We start from the raw sequence: 19,418 nt of genomic DNA, 5'->3' as shown, positions 1-19,418 counted from the left end.
TATTTATTTATTTATTTATTTTAAAGATGGTTTACACTCTTTTAAAGGGAAGACCAGTGATAACGTTAACAAAGCTCATAAGAATGGATTTTAAAGATGGTTAGCCCTCCTTTAACACAGCCTCCAGCTCTGAGGGGTGATGCGACCATGACAGATGTGTTTTATTGCATTGTCAATCTGAAAGCACAGCCTGTAATGCTTCCCACGGGACTCTACAAATGAAAAGGTGCTCTGTGGCTGTGATCAATTCAAAGGAAGTTGCTTTAAAACACAGTTTAGTCATTAAGAAACCTCAGAGCATTTACTCCTTTTTATGAGGCTCATTGATTCTTTATAATGAATGGATTTATTTCTGTTTGTTTTAAAGGCATTTTGTCTGTTAAAGAAGTCGTGGGACTTGTGTGGTTTTAAAAATAGCTGTGATATAAAAAAGCGAACAGGAAGCTACTTAAAAACCTTATCGGCACAACAAACATGTCATTGGAAATACCTGCACCCTGAATTCTTACAGATAATCTCCTACTGCTGCAAGTATGAGAAGAAGCTTAATGCCTCTTCGGCAGTGTTAAAGTGGATCGTGAGCAAAGCCTTCCTTTCTCTCTCGCTTTCTTTGCATAGATACTGTTGTTCTTTTGTACACTTCTTGTCAAATCTACGCTTTTATTTTTTTTTCACACCCAAAAAAAAAGATTGTTTTGCAATGCAGACTGCCAAGACTGGGATGCAATTCATTCTGCATTTACTCATCTTACCAAACACTACTTGGAGGGTTGAACATCTTATATCGATTGATCTATCTAGAAGTTAGAAATCCTACTGTGTGATCTGCCAAAAAACAAACCTGCCGCAACATGCGTTGTTAACATCCAGGCAGGACTTCAGCACAGGGATTCTGAGCATAACGACCAAAACCCCTACAAATCACACTTTAAATACTCTGGAAATATGTGTGTGTTTCCTGGTAACAAATATAACATTCCCTCCCTTGTGGATGCTGCTATTGTTTGGGGAATTTCAACACCAATCCCGTGAAAGACGATCCTGTTTTGCAATTCTGTGTAGTTCCTTCTTCTTTCCCCTCCCTGCCTTCAATTGCTTTGATTCCTCTAGAGCGCATTTATCAGCTACCTGATTGGAATTTGTTTCCACACAAACCATTGATCATCAGCCTATTACTAGGCAAATGACAGTTAATTACCCACTACATTAACCACTGGGACCCAAGACCTGCTTCTCCTGCCATCAGTCAACATGATAAATGTGGCGAGTTCTGCAATGCATGGCCAGCCCTGAGCTGCCTGCCACCATGTGTACAACCCTCAATCTCACTTCCAGCCCAGGGAAAATCTATGGCAATCTGCATAATTACAAACTCTGGGTTAATAACAGACAAATGATTTGTTGCACCTAAACAAAGTCCTTGGAAAGGGTCCCCAGTCTCTGTTGGTGTGGCAAGCAAGCAATGCAGGCTGTCCAGAAGCAGACTTCAATTTGGGGTTTCTACACGTGTGCGATTTGCAGTCGTTAAACACCTCTCTGAGCAATATTATCTTAATTATTCTCAGCCAGGGGAAACCAAAGGGGACTGGGCTTGGGATCAAACTGTAACAGTCTGTCTGTCTTTCTCTATCCCTCGCTGGAGGCTCCATCAGTTTTCATCTCCGTCTGGACTGAAATCCTAATGATGAATTATTGCCCCTTTCCCTAAGAGGGCGAGCCTTACAAGGGAACATGACTGGTCTACTGAACTGTCAGCTCCCAGTCGGAGCGCGGAGCGCGGAGATCTGATCTAATTAACTGTGAGACAATGTGTTTGTTACTGACTCATGCTGGCTTCCCCATTGTAACAGACATATTTAAACTAAATATATAAAATCATATTTAGTACACAACCTTACCTCACTTACTATCTTGACTAATTCATAAAACAAATGTGCATTGCAGACCTTGGTTCATAATGGGAAACTAAAGGCCCCTCAGGTTTAATGTACCTTTGTCAAGGGAATGTGTGTGTGTTTGAAATGAAGCAGTAAGGTACTTACTGATGCCATAGTAACAACACTCACTTATTTCTATTTAAATATATTAATGTGTTTGTGATGTCATTTACTGCATTGTTACACCATTAACTATCTACTATTCCTTTCTATTTAAAACTTCAGGCAGCTGGTATTGAATCTGTTTATCCATTTATTTTCCTTTACTCTTCTGTATTGTATGTTATCTAATTGTATTTCTTCTAAAACTACAAATTTTAGGTCATTCGTATTTTTTTTTGTAGCGTTGAACTGTTGGTTCATTTCCTTTTTAATTTATTTTGTTTGAGAGGTGACTGTATTTTTTTTACCCCTAACCCCATGGATGACGATGCCCTTGCTTTAAATTCAGAATGGGCTGTCGAGACTCAGTCTTGACACAGCCCTGGTCAGGATGCTAATACAGCAGACGTTTTAATAAGAGGATTGCAAACATGTTTCTGTTTTACTTGTGCCAGTTTTTTTTTTTTTTTTTTTTTACATCCAGCAAACAAATGAAATAATAAACGCATAGCTAACTGCACAGTAAAACCACTGTTTGCCAGTCCATTCATCACTGTCACTGTAAACCAGCAAGACTGAAAAACACCCTTTTATAAAACACAGCAATAACAATACAGGTCAACACTCACATATCTGACCCTAGAACATTTTCACTTCAGTGACGGTTAAACATGTGTGACGCATATCTGATTATTTCATTTTGGCTCGTTCCTGCCCTTGTCTGTTTTTCAGAGAACACAAAAAAGACACAATGTTAAACATACATAGCTGAAAGGACTGAGTTTTAAAATAAGTAGGCTTCCACATCGATGTACTGTAGTTGGTTTTGTTGGTACAGTACTATATTTTTGACAGAAGTAGTATTTTAATCCAGAACTATAAATTCTGAAAATATCACATGCCAAAAGAGACGACCGGATACGTGGACTATAATACAGTACATACTTTTAAATCTGGTAGGTATTGCAGCAGTATGTAAAATTCCCATTAATGGCCCAACAGCGAAATTAAATCAAAATGTTACCCATGCACAGAAACGCATTAAAAAAACGTAAAAGGCAATTCAATTTAACAAAAGATTAAAAACAAACAAAAAAAAACAGTATCCAAAGTCAGTATATAAAATTGAAGAATATAGTGCTCAATAAGGCCACAGTTCACTTGCAAATAAAAATGCACAAAAGCAACCAAAGATCACAAATTAAAAAAAAAAAAAAATACATCACAGTATCTAAAACTGTTTAATGATTAACTGTTTTACATTACAGTAGCTCTCGTTCGCTTTGTTGCTGCTGCGCTGTGTACAATATAAGACAGACTGATTTGCACATGCAAGAAAAAACAAAACAAATCATAACAAAAACGCAGGCTGTGAGGGATAATTAAATAAATTGTAACACTGAAGAGATGGGCTTTGTATCAGAAAACTGGTCAGAAATCGCATGTGACAGGTAAGTGCAATAATTTGTTACATATATATTAAATGGGAATTGATTTGTTTCTTAATACAAGGATGGCAAAACACAACTGACATCTTGGTAATGAATTAATGGGTGAATGTTTTGGGGTTGTAGGGCAGTGGGTGCAATGCATAGTCTGGGGTTTTTGGGGATCTAGGCCAGCGGATTTCACTGCAGTAAGCATTTATGTCCAGCATACTACTTAGCTGTTGGTCAGTTTTGTAATATAAAAATGTGTTTGTCTCCTTTCAAAAGTTAAATACTGTAGTACCCTCCCCCTATGAAACAATACCAATACTATGAAGCAATACCCATTTGAAACAAAAATCCACAGTAGTGACATTCATGTTCTAAAACTTCATTTTTATCCGTTGAAACCAAAAAATAAATAAATAAATAGAAAAAAAGCTTCAGTAATGAGTTAAAGCTTTGTGAGTGGAACCCAATCTTCAAGTCACTGGGCTTCAAAGCTTTCTGTTGATTTAGGTCAGTGTGCCTGTTTGACATCCAGCTATAACTCTAGAATGTATTGCACAGCACAGAGCTTGTGGTTCTATTTAGTAACCCACACATTAAATATCTGGTTGTGACAGCAGGGTGCCCTTTACAAATCTCAGTCGTAAATGATCTTCCGTTCTTAAATTAGGAGTGGACAGACTTAAGACAGAAGGTCGTAGACACTTCACACAGAAAGTGGCGAGGGGATGGAAAGGGTTAGCTAGGGTTACCTATCCATGTTATTGATGCAGAATCATTGGGATCCTTTAAGGATCTGAGGGGCTGAATGGCCTCCTCTCGATCGGAAACTTTTTCTTGTGTCATCAAGGTTAGCATAGAGAGAAGAACAAGGGGCACAACTGGAAGCAGAGTAAAAGTAAGTTTAGAGCAGAAGGCAGGAAGCACTTTTTTACATAGCGAATTATAAATAAATGGAATAGCCTACCAGGTGAAGTAGTAGCATCTATAACACTGCCACATCACCAGAGAAAACGTTTGATTACGGACAAGCTGTACATACTATTGAGATTTACTCATATACTTTTACAAATCCAGATTCAGCTAACACACTGTAATGAAAGCCACACAGGCTAACAATCTAATTGGTTGCCATTTCATGCATGTATTACTCTCTGTAAAAAAAAGTGCTTCCTATCTTCTGTTCTGAGCATACTGTTACTGAGCTTCCATTCATGCTCAATGTGAAGCAGTGTCTCGGGTTATCTGTACCATTCAGAATTACGCAAACACACCCACCAGTCCTGCTTTTACAGCAATGAAAGGTTCTCCTCTGAGATCTTCCAGTGCATTAGGAGGAGGAATTATTCTTCCAGATGCAAAGCTCAATGCAGTGTTTCACAGCATTGCCTGCTTTTATTTTCATGTACAGACAAAATGCAATAATGACTTTAAAAGCTTCTTAAATCTACATATTTTGACTTAAAAAACAGACAGCGTCTTATAAAAGGGTGTCCCTAGAAACCTCATGAAGATTTTTTTTTTTTTTATAGCTGTTTAATCTGAATTTCTATTAGTCCTGGATTTAGATAATACATTGTAGCTTTAGGTCTGGATAAAACCCCTTCTCCACACACTGCTTTTCCATATCATACAGTTTAATGGTGTAGCCCAGTGGTTCCCAACCTGTGGTCCACGAGTGAACTCCAGGGTGGTCTGCAACAACTCCCAAAATTCAGTTAAGCAGTTCTTGCAAAAACCCATTTGTACACAATCACACTAAGCAACTCAACAAACAGCTTTAAACAAGTTATATATAATTATAAGATATGTATGTAGTCTGCATTTTTCCCATTTATCTGTTTTTCTTTTAATAAGGTTATGTTTATATATTAATATATATTTAGGTTTGCTACTTTTCGCTATTAAATCAGTAAAGCTCATTAATTGTCAAATTCTAAAAAAATATGAGTTTGACTAAAATAAATTTATATAGGATAAACGTCAGTAAAACCACTTGTTTCCTTACCAAAAATAATCATTGAGAAATCCTCTCTAGTCTGCGTAGTTTGTATACTTGCTGTCTGCCCAGTCTCCTTTCTGCTCTGAATGGCTGGGGGTCACTGTCAGTCATCTCAGTGGTCCGTTAGTACTGTGGTTTCACTGTCATTTCACTCTGTTCTGACAGATCTCGTTGACGGAAGCAGCACTTGAATGCTCTCATTTGCTCAAAAGACTGTCAATCATCAAGACCTGCACCGACTGTGCACTTTCATTTGCCAGCTATAGTGCCTGTCATTCAAACCACCTACTTTGAAATGAGCATGTTAAGGTGTAGGTTGGCTTTTGCTATAGGTATACAGTGACAGTTACTAGTTTGATCTGAAAACGGGGCATAAGAGACAAACACTTAATCAATATTGTGAACAATACCCTGACCGATGGCTGAAATCTCCGCGGCAGGATAAAGTGGGCCCGTCTGCCTTACCTTCTAGTGTCCAGCTGTGCTGAAGCAGGAGAGGGGGAGCTCATACTCAGCTTAATAGTAAGTGCAAGTTAGTTCTGTTCAACTATCTAATGTTTTGTTCTGTGCATATTAATTTTACTCATAAATTTATGCATAAAAGTCTGTGCAATACACTTTTATATGCTGTGTTTTCTATGGTTTATTTGAGACAATTTTTTAATTTGTGTAGGGTCTTTATCTATACAAGGTATAGCTCTGCTGTGACCAAATGTTATTTCAATTAGAATGTTGGTAACCATGGTTTTGTTGCATGCTGAATATGATAAAGGGTTTTCGCTAAAAGAGACGTTTGTCAATAGCATAAAAAGCCTGTTTTTTTTAAAGCATAACAGTCGATTTCACCATTCTCTGGTTGAATGGAAAAATATGGATTGAAAAATAACGGTAAATTCTTTCTAAAATAACCATCAATATTAACTGTCGATTTGGCAAAAAAAATTAAATAAATAAAATAGTAGCAAGCCTATATATATTACAGCTCCCTTTGATGCAATACCAAGCATCACCTTCAAAGCCACCATTAACTGAAACAGCTTACACACTATAAAGGCACATTTGTCTTAGCCAGCATTATTTAAAAAAAAAAAATTAAAATCTACATCTACCATTCACATAAATGCATACTTTCTAATCTGTGCTCAGCAACTTTCAATGTGAAAATGACAACATTCCTTGCTGACCTGGTAGCGAATGTGTTGTCCTGTGCGTTTAGAATAAAAAACAAAACAAAAACACGATGCTAAAACAGAAGATGCTAATGCACAATCCGTCCCGCAACTGCAGTGGTACCCCACATACTGTCCATTCACAACGAAAGCAAAACAGCTGGGACCAGATACTTCATTACACTTCCCAGGGTTTCTGCACACACTGAATATGGCTTGTAAATGAATATTACTCAATTTCTATGTTAGTTTGTAATTGTGAGTTGGATGAAGAGGTTGTGTGTGTGTGTGAAGAACAGTTTTGATAGTGAACACACTGCTGTCCAGTGTCTGCAGTAAATGGCTGTGTTCCTTATATAAACCTCTGCTCCTCGATGTCAGGTTGTGGTGTTTATGAATGCAATCCCAGTGCAGTACTGAACCAGGATTGCTTTCAAGTCAGTTCCAGTGGCTGATAGAAAGCATCAGCTTGGCCTCAAACCTTTTCTGACCTTGAATCCAACATTGTCAAGCAACTTTCACCTTCTGGAGCAGGAAGGCATTGTCCTTAAAAACAGTATTGGAATGTTCTGGAGTGATTGTTCGCAAAGCAATATGTCAATGGTTTTCAACCAAAGAAAAATAATAATTAAAAGAAAGATTGGAACTAACCCTTCTCCCTCCCTTAATCCCCAAAGCTTCCTGGGACGCTGTTTGAATGGAAAGGTTTAATATATGCGGACGGAAACTAGACAGGCACTTTTCACAATGAAGTGCTGCAAAAAGGTCAAATAGCCTGCAAACCGCCATGGAGTTTAATTAAAAACACAAAGGAGGTACCATCCTTTCAGAGCAGGAAAATGTTAACACTTCCGGATGCAGAGACAGGCTGAGCTCAGAGAAGTCCTCTGGATCAAAGGATACAGCCTCTCATACAGTAAGTACCTGCGTTATTTTCTTCTTTGATGTCAATACAGACTATTTATCTGAGAGCTCCGGGTTCGTTTCAAGGGTTCTCTCGTAGTTTGAGGTTACAAATAAAGTTAAGATAAAAATGTATAATCTGTCTTATAATAAGACTCTAAATATAGTATGTTTGCATTTAAATACTGAACGGCTAAAAGCTTCATCACCTTACATTCTAGTAAAGTACATGGTCAGATTAAGAAGGGTACCCTTCGAAAAGCTTATCATGCTAAATCTGTATGGTGTTTTTGCAGTTTTCCCTCATTTTCCCTGTAGTTTACCCTGGTTTGCCATGTTTATAAACATACTTTTACCATGATTTCCCTGTGCTGTGTTACACTGCTGTGATTTTATTATGGGAAACTTTTACAAGAGTTAATTTACCAGGGTTTGTTTTTTAATATGCTTTACCATACATAAAGCACACTGGGGACAATCTGAGGGTCATACTGTGTCCATACCAACTTGAAAGTGAAAAATCAGGAAAACTAAAAAAGATCAATAAGGCCTCTACAAGAACAGTGCTACACTAAGGAGAGGCAACAGAATGTTATTTAAAGCTGTGGTTATTAAACCATTGACTGTCACCCTACTGTCACTGTTCGACTCTCTTCACTAATAATTGTGTCAATTCAGAGCTGTGAGCAACACTCCCGCCGCCTAACTAAGCACAGCGCTGCCGGAAGCTGCTTTTAAACAGCATGACGCGAGTGTGTTTCACGACAGGAGACAAAATGCTGCTAATCCACTGCAGGCAGTAAACACCAGCCTGTTTGAGCATCCATCTGTCTAAATATCCCTGTGTCCTGCCAGGAAATAGGCTGTTAAAAAAACACCAACGGGATGCCACACTCCACTGACTTCTTTTAAAAAAATAAATAGTTTTATTAATTGATGCCTTAGAAACTCTAAACAACTGTATTTAATAACAGACAACCACCGGGTGTTTCCAAGTATTCGGGGGCTACCTCTTATCAAGTTGAGAGTGTATTGCTCATGTACTGTTCTTAGAGGTAGGCAATTCGTTGCTTTCTTTCTAGTGTCATCTTCTCAAAACATGTAAAATGTACACAAAGCCAGGTCAGAAAAACATAGATCAGCTGTTGCCATTTAAACACGAGATAACACTGTGTAACAATTTTTTTTTTTTGGTTGTTGTTCCTGGGTAGTAAGTGTTATTTCCTAATTGCTTATGCCTCAAAAGTATAGAAAATGGCTATTATTCCCCACAAACTTTGCTTTTGTGACCAGGACAGTGATATTTCAAAATTTCAAATTGTATTTACAGTATAATCGTAAATCTCGAAAACTACTCACTTCTAAAAAAATTCAAGCAGTTCGGCTTTGTTTGATGGCTTGTGACCATCCATCTTCCTCTTGATCACATTCCAGAGGTTTTCAATGGGGTTCAGGTCTGGAGATTGGGCTGGCCATGACAGGGTCTTGATCTGGTGGTCCTCCATCCACACCTTGATTGACCTGGCTGTGTGGCATGGAGCATTTTCCTGCTGGAAAAACCAATCCTCAGAGTTGGGGAACACTGTCAGAGCAGAAGGAAGCAACTTTTCTTCCAGGACAACCTTGTACTTGGTTTGATTCATGTGCCCTTCACAAAGACAAATCTGCCCGATTCCAGCCTTGTTGAAGCACCCCCAGATGAGTCCAATTTTCAGCTTTGCCCAACACCTGTTGTCTAATGGTTAGGCGGAGACCTGGAGAGGCCTACAAGCTACAGTGTCTCGCACCCACTGTGAAATGTGGTGGAGGATCGGCGATGATCTGGGGGTGCTTCAGCAAGGCTGGATTCGGGCAGCTTTGGCATGAATCAAGCCAAGTACAAGGCTGTCCTGGAAGAAAACTTGCTTCCTTCTGCTCTGACAATGTTCCCCAACTCTGAGGATTGGTTTTTCCAGCAGGACAATGCTCCATGCCACACAGCCAGGTCAATCAAGGTGTGGATGGAGGACCACCAGATCAAGACCCTGTCATGGCCAGCCCAATCTCCAGACCTGAACCCCATTGAAAACCTCTGGAATGTGATCAAGAGGAAGATGGATGGTCACAAGCCATCAAACAAAGCCAAGCTGCTTGAATTTTTGCGCCAGGAGTGGCATAAAGTCACCCAACATCAATATGAAAGACTTGTGGACAGCATGCCAAGACGCATGAAAGCTGTGCTTGAAAATCAGGGTTATTTCACCAAATATTGATTTCTGAACTCTTCCTAAGTTAAAACATTAGTATTGTGTTGTTTAAAAATGAATATGAACTTATTTTCTTTGCATTATTCGAGGTCTGACAACACTGTTTTTGTTATTTTGACCAGTTGTCATTTTCTGCAAATAAATGCTCTAAATGACAATATTTTTATTTGGAATTTTGGAGAAATGTTGTCAGTAGTTTATAGAATAAAACAAAAATGTTCATTTTACCCAAACACATACCTATAAATAGTAAAACCAGAGAAACTGATAATTTTGCAGTGGTCTCTTAATTTTTTCCAGAGCTGTACATGTATCTATATCTATATCTATATATATATATATATATATATATATATATATATATATATATATATATATATATATATATATATATATATATATATATAAGATATAAGAAGTAGCACCACGCGACTAAGTCCTCGAGCGTTTCTAAAGATGACAACAGGAGGTTTTGCACCGGCGTCGGTGCCGAAGCCAAACTGTGGAAGACACTGCAGACCCACCATGCAGCCACCTCACAGCTACAGTGTCAGAGGACAACGCAGCTCTGGGCAGCTTACAGGCAAGCCCACAGGCGCACAGCTGGTGTGCAGTGAGCGGAGGACACCTGGCCGCCCTAAGCCGCATCCTGAACTCCACGCGGAGCACTTTTACTGGATGCACCACTCGGGAGCCCCTCTTTGTTCACCTTTTAACGTGTGGAATCATGTGCTGAGGATGCAACAGGTCACTGACACTTTAGAAATATATGTTATATATACAGGATGATAGAAAGTAAGTTTACCACATCAACTCACCATATCTCACATGGTAAATGCACTTTCTAATCACCCAGTATATAAAAATGTGTTATTTTGTTTAATAGATCTAAAGTTAAGATATACAAAGGTCGAAATATTCAGCAACAGGTTGTTATACAACAATTAAAGATGCACTATGCGTTCGGCGCATAACCATTGAAATGAGACACTTTTTGGCAGACAAGATTCAAAGATGGCAGAAAAAAATAAAGTGAATTTACATACGTGCTGACTACAGTTGCAACACTTTTCTTACGATGACACTATTTGGCAGAATACCGGAACGTCTGGTAACCCGACACCATGCCGGAGATTTTGGAAAGAGTTAGTTGGTGGTTTGAGGTTGCGTACAGTAATTCCCACTAAACTGAAACCCTTTCATATCACTTCAAAGAGACCTAGTAGACCCTGTGCCAATACGTGTTTTGTTTGTTTTAATGTTTCTGTTGCTGTCTGTATAAGCAAGGTCTGGAATGGTAGAAGACCACAGTCTGTGAGCTTTCTCCACCCAAACAGCGGACAAGAAGACCCAGAGAGCTGTCTTTAGTCTTGTCCCGAAGGTGACTGGCCCAGCTGCCCAGATTAACTGATACCATGCAAGCGCGCTGCTAATTTGATACATTAAGGACCTTTACAAAAGTGTCGTCTGACAACACTGAAAACAGCGGCAGATGTAGCGCAGGAAAAACAAAACCCATGTCACCTTGACAGCTGCAGAGATTCCAGTGTGGGGAGTTGTAATTAGGAGCTTGTTTTTTTTTTTTTTTTTGTTAATTAGGTAAAGTGCTAAAGCAGGTTCAGAAGCAAGCTGGCAGAGGCAGTTTGAACGAGAAACATTGTGTGTGTCACTGTCATGTTCCCTGTGAGTTGCAACTGCTAATTCAGCCAAACTGTCAAGACAAGAAATACGGTTCTCCCATTTCATTCCGCTATCTGACTGACACACCAAACAATCGGGGAATATTAAAAACACTGAATGAATGAAGTGCTTGTTTACAGTAGAGTACAACACAATTTACTGTCTGTGGCCTAAACCTGAATTAACCGAATTCATCAATTACCTAATCATGAATCATTATATATTATTAATTTTTCAGTTTACTAAGTATTTACCATATTTTACCATGGTTTGGAGTATGTTTTACCATACCTCTCTGTGCTTTACCATGCTTTCACTGTGCTTTGATTTTACTAGGGTAAACTGTTTTAATATATGAATGATTCCTATAGTTTAATAAAGTTGAATCAGATTAAAAGTTTCAAGTGTGTTGGTAACATCCACCCCGACGCTGCTGTAACTACAAAAGTAGAGCTGGTGTCATGAAAAAATAAAAGTACGTTACCGTGAGCTACTGTACCGGCACAACTTATGGCAACAACAAATGATTCACAGCGAGATTTTCCTCACAGACTCTTTACTTCCAGCTACAAACTCCCCCATCCCCAGGTGTACTGCTTTCCTAGTAAACGGTACATCTTGAGGTACCATTCTACTTGCTCGTTAAAATATTTAGCATATTATTTAAAAAGGAGACGATTGTCGATTTGGGGATGCCAAGATATTTAGCAAGTAAAGGGTCTGAGTGAGGAAAAACGGGCATTGCAATCTTGCTGTAAATCATTTGTTGTTGCCTTAACTTGTGCCAGAACTGTCCTGTGCATCCTCTGTATTAGAAATGTGAGATACAGACTACTCCATCAGAGCTGAACTCTCAATAGCTGTTTAATCTTATCATAATTTGATAAGCAGGATATGTGACACACCTATGTATATAAAGCAAGATTTAAACAACTGGAAAACCAAATAGAAAAAATAAAAAAAACTGAGATAAAGATCAATGCATTTATGTTTTTGCAAACAAATCTGTGTTTTTGACAAAGATGCAATAAAATAAAAATTCACAAACATGGATGAAGGCACTAGCTGCAAAGATTCCCCCCCAGTTCATGTTGCAAAGTAAAGCCACCATAAGGACAGTGATAGCAGTGTATGTAATCCTGGGGTTAGTGATGTGGAAAAAGAGCATGAAAAAGGATACAGCCTAAACAGCCTAGAACAGCTTCAACGACAAAAAACTGTATTCAACTGCCCAGGTTATAGCTTTCTGAACAGGGCCTGGACTCATCAATACTACCTTGACTTGTCTATGAGTTTGAACTAGCTGAGGTAGATCACAAGGACTAGAAAGCCAAGCAATTCAGCAGTGTGGCTCTGGCTACCCTTGCACACTCTCCGGGACTCTACCTGGCATAACAAGCAGAAAAGCTGGGGAACAGGGAGGGAAGTTTTAAACAGCAATTGATTCTGGTTTTGCGCTTTGGCAAGGATCCACTAACCTGTCTTCATTCCTAAATCTTGTTGTTCAATATATATATTATATTATATATATATCTATATAATATATATATATATATATATAATATATATATATAGATTCAGATTTTTATTCATTTTTAGTCCATTTGTCAAATGCACTTGATTTCTAAGTCTGGAACAGTTTACAGCGTGATTTATTTGAATGGGGGATGAAAATTGCAGACAAAATCTGTTATGAGACGAGCCCAGTTAACATCTTAATTAGGACCAGAGGGTACATGGATTCATTTCTCTTTACAATAATATTGATGGCTGACCATACACATCGAGGAAAGAAATGCTGAGTTTAGCACAAACTTAAGCAATATCTTTTGAAATGTTAAAGAGCCAGACAGCTACTTGCAATATATATTGACAATACAAGTAAAATATGCTTCCCAAATGTCTTGGAACTGCCATTTAACGATGTAATAAATATTCCATGAGAATTCCAAAACGGCAGGAAATGCCAGTGATCTAGACTTATCCGAATCAGTAGTGACTGGACCCTGATCAAATCAGTGATCTGTTCTAACTGATCGTAACATCTATTATGCTCTGCCAATTTATATTAAAAAAATCATTAACCCATTAAGTGCCATTGTCCTCATTTGAGGACAGGAGGCTACTTGGTAATTTTTTTACTGCAAAAGTTAAGTCTAAATGTTAATGTATTTTTTCAAAGAAAATTGAATTTGGTACTCAGTGGGTTACCTATGAACCCCAATTTCCCAGTTATCCATTGCCAGGCCCCACAGCCCAAGCATTTTACAAACTCACATGGTCACACTTCAGAAGTGGCCATCTTTATACCAGGAGTGACACGGTCAGCACTCAGAGCGGTCAGCAGGTTAAGTTGCCTGTCCATTTCTTTATTTTATTTCTTTATTTTTTAATTAAGAGTTAAAATGTAAGAAAGTAAATGTATCATTCAAGTATTGCTCTGCTTCATGATTAGATTGACTCTGACTTCCAGCATTAGGAGGACAGACACCCCTACAGAGAGCGGCATTAGCAGAAAGGCTAAAAAGAAAAAGCAACAGCAGAGACACGGTGGTGTGTGTGTGTGTGTGTGTGTGTGTGTGTGTGTGTGTGTGTGTGTTTAGCATTCAGTGATTGAATGCTACTGAATGCTTCTGCTGTTTTTTGATAACACTTGATTAAAACATGAAAATATAGATTTTTTTTTCATTAAACATGCCACTAAGTCAAGTTGAAGGGATGAGCCAAAAAAACCGTTGACTCAGGCAGGGGCAAAATTACAGACATTTGTAACATTAGGTAGATATATTACGTTTACAATTAGGCATGTGCAGTGCAAAAGCAAATCATGAAAAAACACATTTGTAGGTGAAAAACGCTAAAATAAAAGTCGCTATGTGACTTCCTTGATGATTTTCCGGTTTGTTCTTGGAGAGATTTTGGTTGGACGACCGCTCCTGGGTAGAGTGACTGTGGTCTTGAACTTTCTCTATTTGTAGATCTTTCTGACAGTGGACTGGTGGAGCCCCAAATCCTTAGAAATGGTTTTGAAACCTTTTCAAAACTGATAAGCATCAATAACTGTTTTTCTGAGGTACTCAGAGATTTCTTTTGATTGTGGCATGACATGTTTCCACACACCTGTATGCTGAAGACCAAACTCACAAAGTTTCTGATCTTTATATAGGGTGGGGCCTCCCAATCTCACCCCTGAAGATCAACCTAATTATTTAAACACCTGATTCAAATTATCCCCTTAATTGAGCTGAAAAAACCAGGGGTTCACTTACTTTTTCACATACCCTGAATCGTAATTACTCATTGCTTGTCTAATTCATATATCATTTTGTTTCAAAAGGCATGGAATTGGTTAATATAAACCCTATTGGATATTTAAGAAAAGACTGGTTTTGATTCAAGAAGGCTATCATGGTAAAACTATAGAATTTCCATAATTATCACTGGGGCATAGTTCACACACCTGTAAGTTGCCTGGGATAAAGAAGTCTGCATAATAAACAAATAATAATAATAACACCATGTATAAATTTTTTTTATTTTTTTTGTTCCTGGGTAGTAAGTGTTATTTCCTAATTGCTTATGTCTCAAAAGTATAGAAAATGGCTATTATTCCCCACAAACTTTGCTTTTGTGACCAGGACAGTGATATTTCAAAATATCACTATTTCCAATAGGAAAACATTTGCCCGTTTTCCTATTGGAAATAGTGATATTTTGAAATATCACTGTCTTGGTCACAAAAGCAAAGTTTGTGAGGAATAATAGCCATTTTCTATACTTTTGAGGCATAAGCAATTAGGAAATAACATTTACTATCCAGGAACACAAATTGTGTTACATAGTGTAATCTAATACAAACTATCGGACACTAAGAAATCTCAGGTGGCTGGGTCACATCAATATCTACTGTATATTATTTGTAAAAACAGTCTGCTGTACATATAAGCTATATATCCTTTTACATATGGGGGCCAATCAAACCAAAATCAATACAGTGCAGTGTATGAATACCAGACACTTTAGTGATCTACTACTTACTTAACCCATCTGACATCTCTTTCTGCCTACGCAGAGATGCAACAATAATCAATTTACCAATTGCCGCAGAGCTTTCATTTTGCAATCCTCTATTAAACATTAATTTGGAGCCTATATACATTATATTACATTACTAGCACATGCACTTGAAGAAGTTTGCGAAGAGTCTACATTTTGTTTGTTTTTTAATAAGAATGTCTTCTCCATGCATATAATGTATATAATGTATAATGATACGCACACACGTGGATTTGATTGCTTTTGTGAACAATCTATTTTTTTTTGCTTCTTGCTTTTGTGCGAGGGAGTGATGGATTGTGAGAGAGTGAGAGTGCGAGAGTGAGCTCTTACCGCAGGTAGTCCCGACGGCAGAGGATGAGGTTGGCTTTGGTGTACAGTGTGGAGCCCACCTCGCCCAGCCGGCAGTCACAGCAGGCACACTTCAGGCAGTCCTCATGCCAGTACTTGTCCAGGGCCTTTAGGAGGTAGCGGTCTTTGATCTTGCGGTTGCAGCCAGCACAACCTTTCGGCTTGGTGTCTGGCTGGACTGAGAGCATTTGTATACCTGTAGCAGAGGGGAGAAATGCAGAGATCCAGTTCAACATACCAGCAGCAATATAGACCCAGAGCTTCAGTTCAACATACCAGCAGCTGTCTGCCTGTAATACTTCGTAACAGCAGTGTTGGGAGAACTGGTACCCTGCACTACCGCCCTGCAGTTAAATGCTTCCTGTCTTCGATCTTGTGAACCCATCACCTTCAACACACACTTAACCGGGGAGCACATTAGAAGAGGATCTCTGTGTTACGTTCATTTCTTCACATCTTTTGAACTGAATAAATATATTTTCCTCAACAGAATCGCTTCCATTTTTCACAACCAGTTTTTTGGGAGAAAAGATTTAAAATGTCCTTGTTTCCCTATATCCGTGGTCAGTTAAACAACATAGGATTGATGCTGCTGTATAACATAAATGGCATTATGCTTCTGAGTAGGATAAAGAAATCCAGATATGAACAAATGGTTCTTTCTTCTCATTTTTTACTGGACCAAAAGCTCAGGAAATCAGTTTTTATGATGAGGTGAAGCTTCAGAAATCCATCACCTGTATCAGACACTAAGGGCTAGATTCTCAAAGTGGTTTACTTCTAAATGTAATCTGGAATAAAGAGCTTTGAGAATCAAGCCCGAAATCATAAATTCAGAGGTAAGTAGTAGCTGTTCGGCTGTATTTGTGCATTTGTCTCTGGATTCGAAATTCACCCCTTTGTATCTAGCACTGTAAAACCCAAAAGAACTACAGCAACCATACTGAACCTGTTTCCACGAAGCGATCCCAAACCACTTTACAAAGACAGCCACATACCTGTTTCCACAGAGCGATCCCAAACCACTTTACAAAGACAGCCACATACCTGTTTCCACAGAGCGATCCCAAACAACTTTACAAAGACAGCCACATAACTGTTTTACACAGTGATCTCAAACCTCTTTACAAAGACAGCAACCACCATTTACAACTGAAGTGCAACACTGGAGACTACAGCACCGTGAAGATTAAACTGTGAGCAAACAAAGTCTGTTGTAATTACAAACTGGGATGATCAGATTGCTAGTGGGACTACTACTGTACACCAGTAGGGAAAACACAATCACCCTAAAGGTTTATTCTTTTTTTTTTTTTTTTCAAATCTTATGTAAATGTAAACAGTATATTTTTTATTTATTTTTTTTAATTATTTTAACTTAAAGGGCACTTTATATTGCCAACATTTTCTTTAAATGAATATCCTATTAAGTGTGTTCTGTGTGATTGTCTATAGCTTTTACTGTCCATCTCCTTCCTGCTTCCCCTGCAGCCTTCGGAAGTCTTTAGCAAAACAGAAACACCAACAGGCAATGATACAGACCGCGTGTGGTACAATATCCAACAGGCAAGGAATGAAATATTAGGAAAATATCCATGATATAAAGTAGTCCTTGAACTGATTGGTTTATTAAAGAAAAAAAAAAAAAAAAGAGGTGGAACTATAATTAAATGAACTACCGTGGGTGTTACGTTTTTTTGGATTTCTTAGTTTGAGTTTTACTTTTTAGAGATAAAAATCTTACATAAATCACCCCTAACAGCTTTTAAAGAAATCCTCTAGAATATAAAAGCATGCCTTTTTGTCTCGTAGTTAATAATTTAGCAGTTTGAATACAGCTCAGTTTCACTCGGCAGCCCTCTTTCTTGCCTACCCAAAGACAGTCTCATACAGAGATAGTGTCACTTCAGTAATTGTGCTGCTTTAAAGATTGTTTTACACATACTGTATATGTATCATTCTTTATTAGCGGATCATCCAGTATTTCAGAAGCTGTGGGTTTATCTATCTGCAGTGCATCTGTCTCATCAATCCCATGACAAAGCAACCCCTCTTGACAGATTATCAAAGCCAGACTCCGAGGGGCTGCAGCGTTCTCAGGGTTAAAGACACGAGGCATGAGAGGCTTTCTCGCACTGTCATCTCTTTAATTAAAAAGCATTAATCCTTTATAAGTGACATACATTTCAACTGTAGTAAATAATCAAACTGAGGGCTGTATTCTCAAAGCTGTTTACTCCAAATTGTCATGTTTCAGAAAGGAAACTTGCACCCAATAAAGAAATAAATTACATTTATGCTGTGGCTTGCAAATTAATTTTAGAATTGTAAATGCTGTTTTTTTTTCAGATGGTGCCAGTGCTGATTAGGAGTAAATACTGTAGCTTCTAGAGTAGATTGTGAATGTAGTCCTGAATGTCACAAGACTATACAGATGTTTTAGGTCGTTGTACATTTATTAGACTGCCATTAACATTTGTATCCACCATTTTTAAACACCTTTTTTCTGGTATTTTCTTCTGCTTCAGTGGGTACAAACTGAATTTTAACTTTTGATAACCTGTGATTTATTTTCATTGTAAATCAGTGGAAACCCAACCCACAAATCCAATGCATGTGTTTTAACACACAACAAAATATTAGGAATTTAACATTTCCTCCTCCAAACCTTGTCTGTAGTCTGGTTTTAGGGATGTCTGGCCAAATGTATGTCATTAATCCAGCTAATCGATGTCTGCACTGAGCATCTGTGGAGACGCCCAACACATGGAGCCACTCGGCTCCCATATCCACAGACACAATGACCAGATTAACAAGACCTGCACACCACAGCTCAAACCAAACCAGGATTGTAGAAAACTAGGGTACCACAAAGTAAAGCTGCTGGCTGCTTAACAGTATTCAACTCCATACCCCACCAATTCAACTAAGAATGAAATGTATATATATATATATATATATATATATATATACACACACATATACACTACACTAACCATAATTCTATAGTTACTGCTTTCTCTCCTTAACTGGAAAACTACCATATGTATATAAAAACAAGTAGCTTTCCAGTTAAGGTGGGAGAAAGCAGTAACTGTAGAATTATGGGTAATCGGGATATGCAAATATCAGAATCAGAATCGCGTGAAAGTCGCCAAAAGGCTTCTACATTCACAGCGTCTTTAAAGTTAAAGTACAGTAACTGCAGACATGTTTTGCCCTGTTTGGGACTCATCAGTGCAGCATAACTGTGCTTTGAATACAGCTGTCTTCCATGCACGCATCACAAAGCTGACACAAGCACCTTTAGATTTTCAACATACACCTAGATAGAAATATGACTCCCATTGCAGAGCAGTTTGATCTATTCCTGGTTTTATTATGAGTTTCACTGTGTGGTGACAAAGATCATTATTATTATTATTATTATTATTATTATTATTATTATTATTATTATTTATTATTATTATTATTATTATTATCAGTAGACTGTCCTTATTGACTGCCATTACATCCTGACAACTGTAAAACTCCTA

The 19,418-nt window shown here is 38.1% G+C and overlaps 1 protein-coding gene across 7 annotated transcripts in view; it reads right to left on the bottom strand.

Annotated features, from left to right (window-relative positions):
* lmo3 (LIM domain only 3) overlaps positions 1-19,418 on the bottom strand; it is a 43,392-nt gene that overhangs the window by 9,706 nt on the left and 14,268 nt on the right. For all 7 annotated transcript variants that reach the window (XM_041255325.1, XM_041255322.1, XM_041255324.1 and 4 more), the window contains exon 2: positions 15,865-16,078. In XM_041255325.1, the coding sequence (XP_041111259.1) occupies positions 15,865-16,070 (206 nt within the window). In that variant the 5' untranslated portion in view covers positions 16,071-16,078. The remainder of the gene's footprint in view (positions 1-15,864; positions 16,079-19,418) is intronic.

The sequence above is a fragment of the Polyodon spathula genome, chromosome 7, assembly GCF_017654505.1.
Source record: "Polyodon spathula isolate WHYD16114869_AA chromosome 7, ASM1765450v1, whole genome shotgun sequence".
NCBI classification, from domain to species: Eukaryota; Metazoa; Chordata; class Actinopteri; order Acipenseriformes; family Polyodontidae; genus Polyodon; species Polyodon spathula.
Note: the sequence above shows the minus strand (reverse complement) of the source record. Positions and strands in the feature narration are given on the sequence as shown.